Source organism: Cebidichthys violaceus, unplaced genomic scaffold, assembly GCF_023349555.1.
Source record: "Cebidichthys violaceus isolate CVI_PGR_0920_01 unplaced genomic scaffold, fCebVio1.0.p SCAF_7, whole genome shotgun sequence".
In the NCBI taxonomy this organism is placed as follows: domain Eukaryota; kingdom Metazoa; phylum Chordata; class Actinopteri; order Perciformes; family Stichaeidae; genus Cebidichthys; species Cebidichthys violaceus.
Genome location: NW_027176927.1, coordinates 12842637 through 12862428, shown reverse-complemented (window position 1 = coordinate 12862428; position 19792 = coordinate 12842637). Strand labels below are relative to the sequence as shown.

General features: G+C 38.6%; 3 protein-coding genes across 5 annotated transcripts in view; 2 read left to right on the top strand and 1 right to left on the bottom strand.

Annotated features, from left to right (window-relative positions):
- Positions 1–4984, top strand: part of col14a1a (collagen, type XIV, alpha 1a) — a 128796-nt gene extending 123812 nt beyond the window's left edge. Inside the window, exon 47 of one of the 2 annotated variants that reach the window (XM_068735801.1) lies at positions 3458–4984. In XM_068735801.1, coding sequence (XP_068591902.1) covers positions 3458–3738 — 281 coding nt within the window. In that variant the 3' untranslated portion in view covers positions 3739–4984. Of the gene's footprint in view, positions 1–2296 lie in introns of both variants that reach the window. The other variant, XM_068735800.1, reaches the window with a different exon arrangement.
- Positions 4985–5064: 80 nt separating this feature from the next.
- On the bottom strand, positions 5065–14355 carry mrpl13 (mitochondrial ribosomal protein L13). Its single transcript, XM_068736274.1, has 7 exons — positions 14266–14355; positions 13171–13294; positions 12691–12784; positions 12048–12108; positions 10282–10368; positions 9157–9278; positions 5065–5746 (listed from the first exon to the last, which is right to left on the bottom strand). The coding sequence occupies exons 1-7, from the start codon at positions 14290–14292 to the stop codon at positions 5722–5724; spliced, it is 540 nt and encodes a 179-aa protein (XP_068592375.1). The 5' UTR covers positions 14293–14355; the 3' UTR covers positions 5065–5721.
- Positions 14356–14616: 261 nt separating this feature from the next.
- Positions 14617–17825, top strand: dscc1 (DNA replication and sister chromatid cohesion 1). 2 transcript variants are annotated; one of them, XM_068735848.1, is made up of 9 exons: positions 14617–14901; positions 15233–15401; positions 15511–15645; positions 15844–15934; positions 16128–16266; positions 16414–16466; positions 16592–16746; positions 17143–17291; positions 17477–17825. In XM_068735848.1, exons 1-9 carry the CDS (start codon positions 14732–14734, stop codon positions 17586–17588), a joined length of 1173 nt encoding a protein of 390 aa, XP_068591949.1. In that variant the 5' UTR covers positions 14617–14731; the 3' UTR covers positions 17589–17825. The 2 variants fall into 2 exon arrangements, with proteins under 2 accessions (XP_068591949.1, XP_068591950.1); XM_068735849.1 differs by having other exon boundaries at positions 16414–16505.
- Positions 17826–19792: the final 1967 nt, after the last annotated feature.

The following is a 19792-nucleotide window of genomic DNA, read 5'->3' as shown; positions in this document are numbered from 1 at the left end:
ATGGTATGTTGAAATCATAAAAAGTATAATAATATAATGTCTGAAAAACGTCATAAAAAGTTACCGTATATTGTGTCCAAAAAAGTCATAGTATAGTATGTCAAAAACATGTATTCTATTTTATCTGAAAAAAAATGATAAACATAGATTTACTTTATTGTCATTCATATTATTTACAGGGCAAGTGCAGAGCAGAACAAAATTAAGTCTGCCTCATGAGTGTAATAAATAAAAATGCAAAGATAGTATTAAGTGAATTATGTAAAACAACAACAATGAATTATAGGGATGGGTGGTGTCCCTGGCAATGTTCGTTGCCTTGGTCTGGCAGCATCCTGAATGGATTGAAGTGAGGTTTCGATGATCTTCTCAGCTGTCCTGACCACTTTTTGCAGGGTCTTCGCATCTGAGGCATTACAGTTTCCATACCAGATAGTGATGCAACTAGATATCATGCTCTCTATGGTGCCTCTGTACAATGTCGTGAGGATGTATGGAGCGGGAGTTGTGCTCTCTTCATCCATCGCAGAAATTACAAGCGCTGCTGAGCTCTCTTGGCTAGAGTTTAGAAGTTTATGGACCAGGTCAGGTTGTCCATGATGTGCACCCCCAGGAACTTAGTGCTCTTGACTTGCTCCACAGTGGTGCCGTTCATGTAGAGTGTAGTGTGATTTGCATAGTTCCTCTGAAGTGAACAATGACCTCTTCCGTTCGGTTGACAATCAGGGACAGATTGTTGGTATTGCACCAGTCCACTAGATGTTTCATGTCCTCCCTGTAAGCCAGCTCCTCGTCGTCCCTGATGAGGCTTACTACTGTTGTGTCATCCGCATACTTTATAATGTGGTTCGTGTATAGTATGTTGAAAACCATCATTGTATTTTTTGTCATGAAAGTCATAGTATAGTATGTCAAAAAAAGTCATAGTATATATGTCGAAAAAGTAAAAGAATGTAAAAGTATAGAATGTCATAGTGTTTATAGTATGTTGAAAAACGTCATAGAAACTCAAAATATAGAATCTCAAAAAAACGTCATGAAAAGTCGTAGTATAGTATGTTGAAAACAATTAATTGTATTTTGTGTCGAAAAAAGTCATAAAAGTCATAGTATAGTATTTTGAAAACATGTATTGTATTTTATATTTAATATACTATACTATGACTTTGTATGACATTTTCGACAAATTACGATAAACTGTTTTCGACTGTGACTTAATTTTGTTATAAGTATAATATAAAATGTTGCAAAAATGTGATCAAAATATGAATTCAAAAGGTCATAAAAAGGTCGTACAAATAAATAATAAATAATTGGTCACAAATATTATCATTATTAAGTCTTAAATAAGTCATAGTTTGCAAAAATATGTCACAAAATTACATAAAACATAACCTAAAAAAAGTTCATAATATATAGTATGTCGCAAAAATGTTATTTAAAAAGTCACACTATAGTATGTCACAAAATATTTAAACAAAAATTAAAATAGTCATAGTATGTCATAACAAAGTTATATTAGTCGTAAAAAGTGTTATAGTATAGTACTTTACATGTATGTGATGAATTAGTGGTATGGACGCTATAAATAGCCACAGCCATGCATATCATTTGCGTGTAATTAAAGCTGTTTTAGTACTTGTTGGTTGATATAATAGTAACTGTTGAATATTATGATACCTCCTTCATGTCTGAGGTTTAACTGAGGTTTCTTAAAATATAACTCAATTTAACTCATATTTTAGTGTAGCTGTATACATGCAATTAATCACCTTCAAATGACTATTTATGGAGTAATATGAAGTAAAACACTGCAGTTATGGTGTAAAACTGCAAAAAATGTCTGAGCTCAGTGTTTGATTCAGTTTTACTCACAAGGGATGTTATTTGCAGGCATACTCTGTACTCTGTTTTGTACTACTGAATTCTGTGTTGGAAATCTTTATTTACACTTTCTCAAATACAGAAAGAGAAATATAGATTTGACACATTTTCCTTCTTTCCAAAAGTTTTATTTGAATGTCTTAATATTTATTCGAGCTAAATGTTTTATAAGAACCTCTCAGGGTGTGTGTATTTTCTTCCTCCAAAAGAGAGAAAGAGATTCAAACACTCATTTTTCTAACTCTAAAACCACAACCTAAGAGCTGTGGATGTACTGTTACTGCGGATTCAGAGGTGTAACTCTTTGGTGTTGTTGGGTTTTCCTCCTGATATGAGGTGTAAAATCTTCTCTCTGTCTCTCTTTTTTCTCCTGTGTTCCCCTCCCTCTGTCTCTTTCTCTTCCTGACTGAAGTTCAACAGGACTATAGGAATGATTACTGAGGAACATTCTTCAACCGTCCTCCTCTCCTCACCTCCCTCCACTCCTCGCTCTGTGCCCTTAACATATGACTAAAAACTGAGAAAATGTATAAATTATTCCTTCAAGGCCTCCATATTTCTTGGAATGGCTAATTACTCCCGACCCCGTTGTTTAACCTCTAATCCCTGCAGTAGCAATTAATACATTTCCAACCAACACTTAATTTTTTCAGAATCTTTTGTAAAAGTATCTGGATTTTTTAAGGCACCTAATCTAACAAACAAATCTGTGCATTCATCCATTTCAAGTTAAAAGCAATTTTAGTGATTTTAGTCGACTATGTACCCTCATATTTTGGTGTGCTGCACATTTTTTAAATGTATTATTCGCACCAGATTTTCACTCTTTATGACCACAATGCTCTGTGATTCCTTATCATGAATAGAAATTAGATTAATTTCCACCATCAGTTAACATTCTGGATAGAATTGAATTGGTAATCTAGCTTCTTCGTTATTTGACAGTCTCTGAGACAAAAACAGATTAGCTTTCCTTCCCACAAGACCAAACAAAACCCCATAACACTGCTGCGATGATCACCCCCACTGATCTCAGTGCCATCTGTCAACAAATACTAGTGTACACAATGGTTTGCTGCTGCAGCCTCTGCTCAAATCTCTCCGAAGCTAATCTCATCTTTCAAAACCTGATGGATCAGCTAAATAGTGATGAATTGCTTTGATGCTGATTGGGCGCATTCATTACTGAACAACCACTCTATCTGTACATCTCATGTACTGTAAACTGGGCAAAGGTTTACCCCTAATGTGACCCAGATGTGATCATTTTTTGGGCGGCAATATGGGGTAGAAACCAGATTTTTCCTAAATTTCATTAACCCACTTCCTCATTAACCAAAGCTTTTGGAGTCAAATATGCCTGTGCAACTTCTATTCGAATTGTTTTGTAACATTTCAATAGTGCAGTGCCTTGTTTTTGCTGTAAGTAACAGTGGCGGCATTCAAGGTGGTTGTAGTCCCAATGTCAGCCTTCCAACTTTCCTCCATGTTCCCCGTGGTGGTGGTTTTATGTTCGCTACAGTGATCCAGAAACATTCACTCAAACTGACTCTAAATATTCCCACCACCCCAGTCCAACCCCTGCCTCACGGCGGCTACCAGTCCTACAATCAGCCGTACAACCCTGCTGCAGTTGCTCACAACAACAACCAAGGAGGCGACGAGGAGGAGGACGAGGAGGAGGAAGAGCAGGACCCCTATTACCGTGGTTACCCCCAACAGTACTACCCCCAACAGCCTTCACAACTGGCTCATGGCCACCAGGGTTACCACTCGAGCCCTACCCACTCTGAGGACACGGAGGTGAGGTCGCCGGGCATCGCCAGGAGGTTTTCACGTGACGTAGTCGTGTGAATGAGGAGAGAGGACTTTAGAGGAAGGATGGACTCACCTAAAGTGCTTGAGCCCCGCACGGCACAACATACACACTGATATTCATACGTGGAAACAGATCAGACACTGACATGCACACACACACACACACACACATCGTCCCCCATCTGAAACTGTGTATCCAGTGGTTTTCTCCACCTGGTGAAACAATGTAAATAGCTCTGTGGACTCTTGTACAATATCTCTGTAAAAGGGGGGTCTAAAAAGTGCCTGATCTATGTTAGCATCGTCCAGCCGTAGTGTAAAGGTAAGACCTGTTTTTTTTTCCCCATCTCACAGCTGATTTCAGGACTAAACCCTTCTCTTTGTGTAAAGCTGCATGTCTCCTTTGAGCCAAACATTGAGTGTGTAACTGGACACATGCATCTTGTTTTGGGTGTATGTTACATGCTAGATTATTGTACAATTCAAATGGAGGACGTCGAGCTGGCAACATTTGTACAGGCTGCTTTTTATAATGATGAATCACGATTCCATGCCGTCTTTATTTTAGTGTGTAAAGGAATATTGAAATGTTTTTGAAGTGGTTTTCTTTGTATAGTATTGTTTGCTTCTTACTATTACTGGAGTTAATCCCCCACAATTTACTGTAGAAGCATCCGATTTCCGTCAAGTTTAATTTTACCTTAACACTGTGGAACACAATCAAATGTATTACTTTTTTTTTTTTTAACCTTATCATTTTTATTCAGAGAAAATCTAGCTACCATCACTTTGTGCTGCGATATTTCCTTCAGTTGGTACTAGTACAAAGATGGACCAGGTCTGTTCTGGGTTTTAATACTTGTGGTGAAGACAAATCTGTGTCGTTTTTGTCTTGTGTTGTTGCCCCCGTTTGTTTTCTTTATTGTTCTTATGCAAAGTTGGGCCTGCTCACTGTGGAAGCTGTTTGCTCACTGGTTGACCTCTGACCTCATGCTAGAACGAGACTTTGCAACCAGTTATTTTTAAAAATGGTCAGCTGCCTCTCGGTGAAACCATAAAGTGTCAACTTTACCCCTCCTGCACTGCAGTCTGGAAAAACAAGCACTAAAGTCAAAGTTAAGCTGTGAGCTGGCCCTGGTCTATTTTAGATTGAAAATGTCAAGCTTGAACAGATTTAATAAAGAATGTGTCTCGCCACAACGCCCCTTAGTACAATATGAACTTATTTATTTTGAATTTTGTTTGCTTTTATAACCAATAAATCTGTATTGAGACTATAAAATGTGTTTTAGGTCATTTGTTTAACTTGTACTGCTTTAAAAGGTTTACAACACTTATGTAAAAACACAACTTGACAAGAGCAGGTTTATTAAATTGTTTATTAGCCTATTTTACAACTTATATAAACAGAATTCATTTATACTTTCACAACTCAGAACATTTCTAACACACTGACTAGAGGATTTCCTGACCAAACTGATGGCCCGAATAGTATCGCTTTGATTTGTAGGTTCACAGTGAAACCAAAGCAGGATCAGCTCTACCAGAAGCCATTTTTTTATGGGCCAGATCTGATCATTTCATCTTTCTATAATCAGAAGAAAACCTACAGAATCTATTTTTCTCTGATCAGAGTTGAGCCACGTGGTGAACTCTCAAGCTGTGTCTGACTATTTCAGGTCTCCTGTCAATTGTAATACGACTGACAGAGAGGTATAGTATGTATAGAGGAGCACAGAGTTTGAGTCGGTGATGTTGGCATTTAGGTTATGACTCGCGCTTCCCTTTTCCAGTCCAGCTTTAATGCCAGTTTTGGGATTTTTAAAAGAAAGCCAGTGCTGTTTCCTGGATTTGGTTTTTGTAACGTTTCATCTGAACAGAGAAAATGTGTTTTGTGTATTTTAAAACGGATAACAACTCAATGCCAATCTCATAAAAGGACCTCTGATTTAAAGTGTCAGACCTAGAAATAGAATCGAGGATGAGCCAAAGTTTTGGTCATGTCGGGCAGCCTTGACTTCATTTCATCTTGTAGTCTTCAGGTCTGGGGAGGAAAACACAACACATTAGTATGGGGAAGAAAAAAAACAATTACAAGGAAAAACATGGCGAGAAAGTGACAGATGAGAAACCACGCGGATCTTATCGGTTTTTTTGTCTTTTCAAAATGAGACCAGACACAGCATCCTGTGTTTTTTCCCCCTTTCATTTTGAGCAGAGATTGCAGCAGACAGATATTATCAGGACATGCTGTATTGGTTTTGATACAAAGCAGAAAAATTGTATCAATTGTAAAAGCTCTGCTATCAACTTTAGCAGTATGTTTATGTCGTTGATTTTCTGTCTCTGAGCACTGTGTGCGTGCGTGTGTGTGTGTGTGTGTGTGTGTGTGTGTGTGCGTGTGTGCGTGCGTGCGTGTGATAATCTTTTTCCACTGCTCCAAGGTTTTCTGAGAGAATATTAAGTATGTGTTTAATAAAAGGTAACAATTGAATCGCCCTCAATGACCTCAACACACACACACACACACACACACACACACACACACACACACACACACACACGCATATATTTGATCAGTAAAATGAATAAGACAGACTGGGAGTGAATATTAACTAGGATAAGGCCCAGCTCTTAAATAAACCAGGATTAGCTTGACCTTGGTGATCACACGGTGACGGGCCTGAGCACACGCACTGATTGGCTGAGGAGATTGGACCAGTAAACAAAAAGAAATGGCTCATTTATCACACACACTCTGACAGCAGTGCTGAACGTAATGTAGACATGCTGTTTGTGTCTGTACAACGCACACACACACACAAACACACAGAGGACAGCTCTACTAAATGAAAACGGTGAATCCACAGACAGCTCTGATCCAAAAACTGATTTCACTACATTTATTAAAACCAATGTGGGTTATGTTTAAATGTATTTGTCCACCCATATTACAATAAAACATCATCTCATTTACCTCTTCCAGTAACTTGCCGTGGTTTTAGTTGTTCAGGATTTGAGAGTGATTTCTGCTGTCACTTCAATACAACAGAGGTGGAAGAAATTTTGTGCTTCACAGCATTTAAAAATAAAATTTAGAAAGATTCAACAGCAGCGTTGTTTCAGGAAACAACATCAATGTCCCTGTTGCGATGAATAATCTACAGAACATGATGTCCAGTTTTATTTGGGACTATTACTTTAGGGAAAACAAGTGTGTTCTCTGGATTTTCAAGGGTAACTGGGTCATGATTTGTTGACCAATGTGTTGTATTCATTCTCTTGTTTTTAAATACTTTGAGTACCATTAACAGACCTCCATTCACATCCACTGTAGTAACTATAGTTCTGTCCAATTACTATGGTATTCATTCCACCTAAATAATAATAATAATAATAATAATGTCAAGCCAAGAATGATTTGCAAATAACATGTTAAACAATGCAAAACAAAATTGCATGTGCAGCACATTATAGCCGAGGGAAAGAAACACAAAAGCTGCATGACTGTTTCACACTATTCTTGTTCACTGGGTAGTTAGTGTGAAATAGAAATATTTATTTATTCTTCCTGAACAGTCAAAGTGTACTGACAGCAGTAACAGAGGTGTTACTGTATAATACACTGCGATGCGGCTCAAAGTTGAGCCATGAGGTGTAAATCTCTTTCTATGTAGCACTTGATCTTTTTTTTTTTTTAACGAGCTCAGCAGCAGTCACCTCGTCTGAGCAGTTCAAATAGAGACAACCAGTGGAGTTGAGTGTTGAGCCACCGCTCCTGCGGATGACAACAGAGACCAACCCTGACCTGGATAAAGAGCTACGAGACGGACGAACGCATTGGCGTTAGTGCTGAGCAGGCGGAGGAGAGGCCGCCCTCAGTCAGAGTGGTGTTTGCTACAGATGAAGCCGGAGAAATGCAACAGGACGACATTATCATGATCAGCGAACCAGGGGTCACAATGTCAGTCTAATCTCAAGCCAGAAAATACTTTACTCAAAAAGCCATGAATATGATTATGCCCAAAAAACAGATGCTCTCTCACGCCCCGCAGTGAAACCCTGTATGTTCAGAACGGAAGTGGTGGGAAAACAGCCGACTTTCCCCACCAGTTTGTGACATTTTACCATTTATAGTCAAATCTTGAGCACAACATCTAGACCGGGGAAAAACAACACAAATCTTTGAGATAAAGTTTCTGTTAAACAATACAACTACAGATGCACATCTACACAGCACAAGCTGAGAGGTCTGTTGTATTGCGTTGCCTTCTAGTGTTGTGCTGTTTGATAACAGAACAAAGTAGATGGGCCTTCATTTAAAAAGCTTTCAGGGAAGCTCACAAGGCAAACAACAAACGCGTTTGTATAGAATAAATAAAAATGCCAACTCTGGGGGAAAAGAGACATATATTTAGGTACTAGCAAGATGACTGAATTCATACAGGATCACTGTATCGTGTACGTTTTTACCTCAGAGAATATATTCTGTTGAATTCAGTGGCTGCTCGTCACATACTGACAACCATCAACACCACAGCCACATGTGTTTTTGTAGCTCTAATGAAAAATGTTGCATCTTAAATCTTCTTGCATGATTCAATTGTCAGAGTGAAACTGTCCACATAAAGGGGTTTTCAAACGTTTGCATTGGATCTATTCATACTGACGATTTTGTAGTAAGACCATGACAATATCGCTGAACAGTGTGAAATCATCTGCACTGTTCACTGCAGATAAGGTCTGAACAGGGCAAGGCATTAGGTTAGTTTACAATCCACCATGCTGATTCATATAATGTCTCTCCTCTAAAGTCAAGTGCACCATTTTGTTGGTAGCTGCTTCATCTGTCTATCAGTTTTTTAAATGCAAAATAAAAAATGTTTATAAATCTCAGACAGCTTTTCAGTAATTAACCATTTTAGAGTAATTGAGATTTCTTTTTACAGATATTACAGCATGATTGACTTAAATATTCCAAATAATGAAAAAGTCAACTAATGCTACTTTATGACTGCAACTATATCACAAAGGCTGGTTGGTGTGAAGAGGTAGAAATGTGACAAAGTACTCAGATCAACATCGCCCCCTTTTGGCTGTTCCACATCAGTACAAAAATAAAAGTGTGCATCTTTGTGTTTGTTTCTCATTATGGTGCAAAGGAAGAAAAGATGAAGACATGATTGGCACCTTTAAAAGTTTGTCAGGCAATTTAAAAAAAGCTATTTGAAGGTAGAAGTTAGCATTTACCATAAAGTTAACAGTCATTTTTGAGGTTTTAGTTCAGTCAATTGAATATGAATAGTTAGTATGACCCTTATAAGAATGTGTAACACTCTTTATAAGACGGTGTCTGCATTAATTCTAGCATTAGTTTGCTTGGAAACTGTGTGTGTGTGTGTGTGTGTGTGTGTGTGTGTGTGTGTGTGTGTGTGTGTGTGTGTGTCAACATACGGTGTCCACAGCCTGGGGAAGTCTTCCATCTCCTCTTGCGTGTACTCGCTGAGTTTCCTGGGGATTTCTCTGGGCTGCTGCAGCTCCTCCGTCAGGTTGGCTCGGATGTCGTCTGGCAGCTCCTAGTGAGGGGTGAACAGAAAGGACATAGAAATAAAAAATAAAAACATGAAAACATGAGCAGGACAAGAAATGTAATTCCGCTTTCCTGAACACTCATAAGCAACTGCTTGAACTGCTCTGAATTATAAATGTGACTGCAGACATTCACAAGGCTCAGGAAGCCCATCTGCTTGTAATTAGTGATGCACACTGCACACTTCTGATGGTGCATATTAAGCCAGGATCAAAATACAACACAGGTATCTGACTTCCCTCACCCCTAAATTGTGACACCAAACACTTCATGCATCACATTACAAGTCGAAACTCAACAATCTGATTTTCTTCCAATGCCTGGAATTAATGATGGTGTTCTCTCGCATGGATACAAATTACATCCAGTTAATATTTGGGCAGGCCACCCGGGTTAAATGAACAGCCTGTCGAGTCTGTCTTTTTTTTGCTTCAATTTATTTCAGAAGCTGTGATGTGCGACGCTGGTGGTTCTCGCCAACATCCTCTTAAAACAATCACAGTTGAATGCTACCAAGTGCCTGCAGATCACTGCATCAATGACGCAATGCAAGTTTCTCTCAAGGAGGACGAGGAGACAGATTGATACACTGATAACTACATGGAGACATCTAGGTACATGACTATCAGTTGCTTATTCACACATCGAAACACTATAATCCCATAATTGTCCAGCACTTTAAACCCACATACCTGCTGAGACAATGTCGGTGAAGAAAATGGACTAAAACTCTCCTCCGTCGAGGGCAACAATCATGTTCAACTATCTATAAATACTGTAGTTACTAATTGATATTAATTATAAAGGTGACCTGGGTGATGGACGATTAAATCCGGTTCATTCTTTTGTGTCAGTATCTGCAAAAATGATCTCAGTGCACTGCTCCTCAAAATGTGCCCACGTTCTGACTGTCCTTAATAAGCCTGGTTGATTAAGGTGGCTGTCTGAAGACTCATCAGAGAGAAGAGATGCAGAGAAACCAGACTTACGTCATCAGGAAAGATGTGTAATCGCTGCATCATGGTGCGGCGCTGCAGATTCCTTGGCAGCATGCCGTAAACCGCTAACTTCACAATCTGGGGAGAAGAAGCACATTGAAAAGGTTAATATTCAATCAGCTTAGGGTCTCTTCTAAAACAATAAAAAAAGAAGCTGGTGTCTATAGCAACCGTATATACTTTTTTCACGTTTTCTCACATTTGCTTCCAAAACTATGATTCTCAATATGAGGCTGGTCGCACAAATGTGAATTTGACTTGGAGAGAGTTACTGGACTGAGACATTGGACAGAAAGATTGGAGCGAGATGTTGGACAGAGGCTGTGCTGACAAATCCTTCATCTGTCCAGTTCTGTTTCTCCTTCTTCCCTCGCCAACCCTCCAATCTTCATTTTAACTAAACCACCTTCAGGACACACGTCTGTGGTCACTGGCTGGACTGAAAACCTACATCAGCAAAGAGCCGACAGCCGAGTCAATGTCTCTCACGGTTTTGCAAACTACAGATTGGAAACAAGTTCACGTCATTCACATACGTTTAGTGTTTCCCACATGATAAGAGCAATTTTACGGTATTTTTATTAGCCTACAAAAATCCTGACCTGTGAAGCTCTGTATTCAGGTTAAACACCCATTGTGTTCCTCTGATTAGTCTGAATAGGATTTATGCATGTTAAATAATTACAGATCGAGCAGGGAAAGGGTCTACTGTGCATTGTCAAAAAAAATATGAAAAGATATATTTTTCTGAAAAGCGCATACGCCGTAAAACATAACTACTTTAGAGGACAAGGTGAGAGTTATTTAAATCTGTCAATGTTTACAAATCTCATGAAAACATCAAAACGTGTTCATCCAGCTTGCGTTTATAGACCAACGTTAGCTTTTCACTTCTGCCGATCACGCTTCAAAAATCATGTAAATGGTGTTTATTTGTGAAGATTATCTTACTGAAGGAAACGTGCAAGTATCACAAACTTGTGTTTGTCACAGAGCTTATTTTCTGCATTAATTAAAAATTCAATGGAAAACCCCATGGGGAACCAGTGGGCGGTGAATCTACATAAAGTAAACTACAGTGTCCATGTTGATTGTAAAGAAGGAACAAGTAACCCAGTCATAGTATTAGATTCAGGAGAGTTCTATGGCACAGAGGAATGGGCTATTATCAGGCTTTGGCTACACACAATATACTCCTTAAGGGATAATCGTGTGATTTGTTAACAATAACAAAAATACACACATTAACTTGTTTCTCTCTTGTGACAAAGACGTCAACGGTGAGCGGTTGGTCATGTGCAGTATGTAGGTCACAGCAAGTCCTGAATGTAATTATCAGTGTGTGGATGTAACTCAATGAAGAGTCCCCAACCCTGAAACCATGAATATGCAACACAACCAAAACCCAAGGAGTTATCCTTCAACTGACATTCTTGTACCGAGTTTGAGAACGCACCAACCGACCACCATCACCAGAGCAAATTCACTGATGTTTAATCCCCGTTCTCTGCACTTCACATAAATATGCATGAGCTGCACGTACGAAGGGATAAATGTCGAACCACGGAACACCTGCTCTTCACAGCATGTGGCAGACAAAGAAATGAGACGAATCTCAAAGTATGCAGGGTAAATCATACGTAGAGAATAAGAAAAAAACATGGTGTACAGAATGTAGCAGTGGTATAGATCAGATTTTAGAATTGTCTCTAAATAGTAATAGTACAAAATAGAGAATATTGATTGATGACACTTACAGCTTTTGGGTCTTTTTGGTGCAGCTGGGTAGCTGTGACCTGTTTGAATCCACCTGGATACCTTTAGAGAAAAAGACAAGCTCGGTCAGTCCTCGTCTCTACGAACATGTATCAGATGATATGAGGCCATTGAGCTTCAACATCCCTGAAACTTCTCTGGTTTACAGCTATTAGAGATATAGATATATGTATGTTTGGTGTGTGTGTATATATATATATATATATATATATATATATATATATATATATATATATATACACACACACCAAACATGACAAAGAATATATTCTACTAAACACAATTGATGAATATATTGAATAGAATTAAATCTGCAGCTCCAATTAAATTATTTTTCTCTTTTAAACAATAAAAAAACATTGGCCACTTGTAGAAAATGAGAGTGCTTTTTAGCAGTCAGGGGATTATAGAGTGTCTAAAACCTTAGAGAAATACTAACCAACCCCAATGAATAAAGTACTACGCAGAGTATAAATTTATGTGACATGAGGCTACTAAGACACAAATTAATTTTAATTTTCTGAGTGGTTCATAAGCATTGAAGAACAAAGACAAGTTGGAAACACAAGAAAAAGAGGCGGGTAAAGTGAAGTAGCATATGTTTATATAAAAGTATGCACTTACCCCGTGTGTGACGAGTAGACTTTCTGCTCCCATTTGTTTCCAGAGAAAGCTATGTGTTTGGTGTTTATAAGTACTACATGGTCACCACAGTCACCTGCGAAGATGTTCAGAGAATGTCTATTTCCAGGATTATTGTAAAAAAAAAAAATTATGAAAATAAATACTTGTCTCTAATTGAACAGAGGGACAGACATAGCTGGTATGCTGATGAGAACACTAAAAATAGTGGTTAGTTTACTAGACAGACAAGGAGTATTCTGAGAACTTTATAGAGTATTAGTAATAAGGAAGCAAAGTATTCACAAAGTTGATCCTCTACTGCCATCGTGTGGCTGTTCCATTCCACAACAACTTCAAACTAAGGTTGCTTGGATTCATAATTGAAGAAACAGTAGTTTACACATAGCGTAAGGGTTATGTTTACATTAGACAGATGTCATGACTTTACATGCGTGTGTAACAGATCGGACTTCTACTCACTCAGTGCGTGGTAGATGGGCTTGTGTTTCCCCTGTAATCTAACAGAACACATGGTCGCAAGCTTCCCAGGAGGCTGCAGTCTGGCATCGATCAGGAACCAGGAACGAGCAAAAGTCGCCCATTGCTGAAGGAAGAAAGAGACAAAGAATGGGTTAAATAAACTGGCATGGGACCAACACATGTCTGTTGGTGTGAGACGAAACAATAGAGACCTGGAGAATTTCTCATTTCCCAGTTTGTGCAATCTTGATCAGAAACTGCTTCAGCTCAGACTCAGATAGATATATAGATCGATACTTATTATAGCCTTGATATAATTCATTGTGTGAAGCACTACAAAATGTCTGTATGAAAAATGCTACACAAATAATGAGTGACACACAAGCACAGTTTTAGTCTATATACATGACAACATGAAATACAACAAATTAGTGCGGAATGCACTCCATCAGCAGCTGTTTACACTCATAAAAATCATGTCACGATTACAGCAGTTGAATTGCAATACACAATATACAACTTCCAAAGTTAAAGTTAAAATGACAAAACGTCTCACTCTTAAAATTGGTGTACAAAGAACTCTGTTGTATAAGTAGGCACAAAGTATCCCAAAACAAAACTTCAAGCTAGCATAATTTGATGTGATGTTAAAGGGGGACCTACTTTGCTTTTCCTTATTTTCTCTCATGTTATATATAACTATATGTAACATTGCATCACTGTAATGTGTGTCCTGCATTGATAAAGGATCGAATAGCTACAGTTTTGATGCATTGCGCGTCTTCAATGTAGCTTACGGTATTTACAGAGCTAACGGTGCTATATGAAAGTCTACCGAGGCTGACAACAATACTGGTTATAGCTCTTCTTCAAAACAATAGCGTTGGGTTGTACAAATGTGACAACCCACTGGTTACATTACTAACTAACGTTGACTATTACAATAATAGATAACAATATCTCACACACACCGTTGTTGTTAGCAAACCCACGTCAGCTAGCGGTATATTTATGACTTAAATTAATCTAAACACAAACAACGGTCAAATTGTGAGGTAAACATCAGAGAATACAATGTATAATCTGTACAGTTACCTGGGCCGATCTGGAGAAACTTGACATTTCTATGAAACTACCAGCACATCCTCAAAACATTTGACCCTCAACGCGTGAGAGACGGTCCGTTTGGTAGTTTTTCTCGGTTGAAACAAGAGTTAAGACTTTACTGTTCCTACGTTACGGGTTAGTCCATATTTAATCATGTAGAAAGATTTAACGCTGTTTCATAGCTACACACAAGCCATACACTAGGACTCACGACAACCTTGAAATAATTGCTCGATATTTTTGCATTTATTTTGTTTGTTTTTTCGAATCATAGTTTCTACCCGGTCCTACTTTGACGCCGCACCTCAACGTTGTTACCAAACTTCCTTCCCACCAGAAAAAGAGAGCGGGGAAATTTGACAAGTCGCCCCACTATTGCTACTAAGTCAGTTAGTTTATGACTTTTGTTTGGTTCATTAAAACGTCATCGATCCAGCCTGACGTCTGACCCAACATGAGAACTTTAGAGGAGGTTCAGGCCACTCTGCAGATCGCCAAGCTGAAAGAGGAAGATCTACAGAAAACAATACACTGCCTATCTTTTGGGGAAAACGTTTCATCTGCAGACTACTGCCTCATGGAGCTGGATGACACCCTGTGCAAACACATAGAAGCTGGGCAAAGGTAACGTCTTAAAATAATGTGAATTAATGTGCCTATAGTCTTGGTCTGTGGTGAAACACACTGACAATAAGCTTATTGTTTAATGTATTTGTGTTATTCTGTTTTGACTGATTTAGTTATTATCTTCAAGCTGTCAGTTTTGTTTTTGTAAATTGACTGTTGAATAAATGAATAATTTCAGCAGTACTATTCATCATTTTAGAACCTGGTGAGAGCACAAGATAATTACAATTGATGTGCAATGGCACAAGATGCATGATCAAGATGGATGTAGACATATGTAAATGTAATTGATGAAACATAAACTAACAAGTATTTTCCCTTTTTCCAGTCTAGTGATTCGAGGGGATACGGATGAACGTGCAGTGCTCTGTAGCGGTGACAAGACCTACGATCTAAAAATAGCCGACACATCCAACCTGCTGCTGTTTGTACCAGGATGCAGAACGCCAGACCAACTAACCAACAGCCAGGAAAGCTCTCATGTGGTGCACAAGCAGGTATGGAAATGCTGCAACACCCACACAAACAGTCACAACAACATATGTGCATTTTGGTTGATTGCAATTATGACCCATGTGTACTAACAATATCCTACTTCTGTTGTAGATCTGGGGATTTTGTAACAGCTACTGGGAAGTAAAGAAACAGCGTCCTAAACTGAAGAAACTGAAGAAGGTTTTAATGGAGAATCCTTATGAAGGACCTGCTTTAGGGGGGCAACAGGAGAATGCAGAAAACAGGGTAAATGCATATTCTACAGTGATGGAATTTATCATAGTGTCCTATAGGTCTGTGTATGTATAGCGCTTATTGGAACTTAATGTCTTTAAAACTTTGCTGAGTATAGCACTAAAATAACCTTTACATAATTGAATGTTTTAATGTTGAGTGTTCCTCTCATTTAGATGTAATTGTAAGTGTGTGTTCCTCTGTTACCAGTACACAATGCAGGATCTGTTGGACAGGATCCAGTCCAGCGAAGAGGAGCTAAAGACCCACTTAGAGACCATCCATGCCTGTCAGATAGATGGTAAACAATGACATGTTTTAATAATAATATGTATATTAATTGTTAATCATTGTCAAGGTAGTGCTCCTGAGCGGTACATTGCAGGGAAGATGCTTTCTTAAACACAATCTATTCTTAGCTATACTACTACAAATATAAATAACAAAAACAGATGTTTACCCGATGTTTAGAGAGTGTCTTTTCTGTCTTTCAGGCTACTGGCGTGTGCTGGACTTTGACTATGAGATGAAGCTGCTCGGTCATGTTACTCAGCTGGTAGATTCTGAGTCGTGGTCCTTCAACAAGGTTCCCCTTCAAACCAGTCTGGAGGAGTTGGCTCCACTGGAGCCCAAGTAAGTTAACGACAATGATCATCATCATGCAACAGGAAAAAACAAATGAGGTCATACTGACTTTCTGAGCATCTACTATGCGACTGAAAAAGTCTTTATAATAGATGCTCAGTCAGGTTCCCATCACTTCTCTTCTCTCTTTCACAGAGAGATGATCGAGCACTGTTTGGAGTGCTATGGGAAGCGCTTTACTGAAAATGGTAAAGGAAAACAATCTGTGGAGACTCAACTGACAAATAGTAAATTGCTAGTAGAATCCAACACAATAATGTCAATATGAAACTACACAGTACTAACATCTCTGTATGCTGCTTCCTCTATGCAGACAACGTTTTTTATGCACTGCATGAGGATAAAGTGTGTCGGGGCATGGCGTTACTGCTGCTGCAGAACGCTGTGAAGTTCAACCTGAGAGAGTTTCAAGAAGTCTGGCAGCAGAGCGTCCCAGAGGGCATGAGCACAAGATTGGACCAACTAAAGGTAAGCCTGTACTGCTCTTGTATACTTATTTTATGTTTTTTTATTTACTTTCAAAGAGAAGAGCTTATAGAGGTTATAAAATGTCATCAGTCCATGCATTCTTTACAAAGGTCAAATAAGTTGATTTAAGTAGTAACATCGTAAAGCGCTATGGCTTCTAGGAGTAAAGAATCCATTTAAATCACCAGTGTTTTCTTCTTATCTTATTGTGTTTTCTCTGCCAAGCCAGTCTGCATTTCTTTACCTGAGGATTCAATTTGCATCTACCTCTGATCTAGACTGAGTCAATATGAAGAACAGTCTCAAACCAGCCTCAGATAATCATGCTCTTGTAACTAAAGAGCGACTTGCTGCAGCTGTTTTGATCTGTTCTGATTTGCGTTGCAAATCTTCCAGAGTGTCGCCCTGGTGGACCGCGCCTCCCGCCCTGAGACCATCTGCCTGCTGCGGGTGGAGGATCTCTCAGAAGACACGCTGGAGCGCTTCAACCACCTCTTCACACTCAGAGAGAAATGGACAGAGGATGACATCACGCCATACATACAGTGAGTGTCATCTATTTAGGACATCATTGTAATGTTTAATAAAGGCAAAATATTAACATTTATGTAAAATAAAGGCACAGACATTTGTCTTGTTGACAATACTGCAGAAACAAAACACATAAGTTCTTTCTTTAGCTATCTGATGGATCATAATGTGTAATGCTTCCTCCCTCTACTTCATTCAGGGACCTGTGTGGAGAGAAACAGACCACCGGAGCTCTACTGACCAAATATGCTCGATGCTCAATGCAAAATGGGATCAAGGTCTTCAACTCCAGAAGGCCTGTGGCTACATGAACATGTGCACTATCAATAATTTAATTTACATTTGTTATGTTATGTTATGTTTTTTCCCAGAGTGACTTTTTCAATTTTCTAAATCATTTTACACATAATTGGTCTTAAAAATGCCTTGTTAGCATTATCCATTATCGTGCAGCAACCAGCTAGCTTGTGAAGTGTATATTGATAAAAAAGTAACCACTTAAAATTGAAATGTAAAAAAAAAATAGTTTTGTCTGTTAAAAAAAAATGTTGGTAATAAAATGTGTTTTCATAATCACAGTAGTGTTTTTTTCAGTCTTGATTTTCTGTGATTAACCTGAGTTGGACAATTTTTCATTTCCATCAAGAAAATGCAGCAACATAAAGTTAGCAGGCGCTGCACTGGAGGTTGTCCACAAGGTGGTGGCCTACGCTGATATCTTCAGTATGATCTCCACACAGTGACTGGATTAAACAGTATGTCTAGCTGCAATGTTTGTTCTGTACTGCATTCAAAGGTAAATTACTTGTAACGCAGAAAACAAGAGATCATTAACAGAATCACATACATACATGAGTTATGACATTGTTTTGATTCACTGACATGCTTAATGACCTCAGGTTGTTGAAAACTATCAGGGTTCTACAGACTGGATCCCAGTCTCAGTCACAAATAGAGCTGAAACAATTAGCCTACTGACAGAAAAACAAAATTAATATATATTTTAAAAGACTTAACTTTCCAGCTTTGTAAATGAGAATGTTATTTTCTTTGTCCTATTACAGTAAAGTGACTGTTAGACAATTGAGTGTCACAATTTGAATATTGAAGGAATTGTTGGTCTCATTTTTGTTTTTCTTGTCACTGTTTTTCCTCATTCTTCGCTGAACTCTACCATTCTCACTTGTGAGCTCTGAAGCAATGGGCTGAACAGGTTGTAAATATTATATATACTGCAGCTACAACGTGAAATGAGTAACGCAACATTAACACATTTTTAGTGACTATTAATTGAGGAGACTGAATTCAAGACAAGCAGATGTTATACTGAGTGAATCATAGTGTTTTTGGAATAATACAGTTTAAACAGCAAAATCACCTCCGCTTGATTGTTCACAGCCTCATTACAGCTAGTGTAACACATTTGAAAAGACAGTTTAACTTTAACCCCTCAAAAATATATAATCGTAAAGATCCACAAAGCATTAAAATGACATGGATCACCGTAGTGTAGGGGTCAAATGTGTGCCTGCAGTTTAAAACAAACGTTCAGTTAATCTAAAACCTCATAAAGGAGTTCTAGAGATCATAAACAGAAAACCTGGTCCCTATTTACCAAAATGTAATTATTTCAAACAGTCCTGTCGGTCAGATGTCTCATATTAAAGTTTGCATGTGGTTGTCTACAGCAGCCATCCCAAAGACTGGGTCGGGACCCACGGGTGGGTCGCAGGAGATTTTATAAGAGTCATTCACATAATCATAATTTTCAGAATTTCTTCCATGGTATATCTGCAGTTCACCTTTTAGCCACATGGGGGAACCTGAATGTTGGTATTTTTCTAATCGTAGTCTAAATTGATATGAAAAGCTTGCGCGCATTCTGTTTGTGAAAAAACGTTAACTCCACCTAAATGCATTTATTTGATCTGTATTCAACATATTTTCAAAAGCGCATACATAAAATGAAGTTGTGATTTATCTGGTTTACATATTCAAGATAATATAAGGCGACGCAGAAAGAAATGGTGAGGAATGTTCATTTACTCAACTCGGTCTTCTCAGGATTTCTAGATAAAGTCTATTGAGAATTGGGTTGCAATGGCTTATCGCCATAGATTGTGTCGGTGGTGCATGTGTGTGACTCAGAGTGTTAAACATCCACAGACTGTGTTTCTTCACTAACATTACCGTCTGTGTGTGAATCAGCATTACTGACACATGAGACGAGCTCGACAGACACAGGCTTGTTTCAACACAGACGCGATCCTGCTCACACACATCTGTGCTTCTAAAATGACTTAATCTGCATGGGCTGACTGACTCACCCTGACATCACCCCTCGGGGTGCTGACTTATCAGTTCAGTGGGTAGAGAGATCCCAGCTGTGTGTGCGCGTGCATGTGTGTGTGTGTGTGTGTGTTTTGTATCTGCTACGTTGGTCAGCATGGCGCCCCAAAATGATGAATTCTCTTTACTTCCTGTCCTCATCTGTATGATCTCTGCTCTTTTCTTC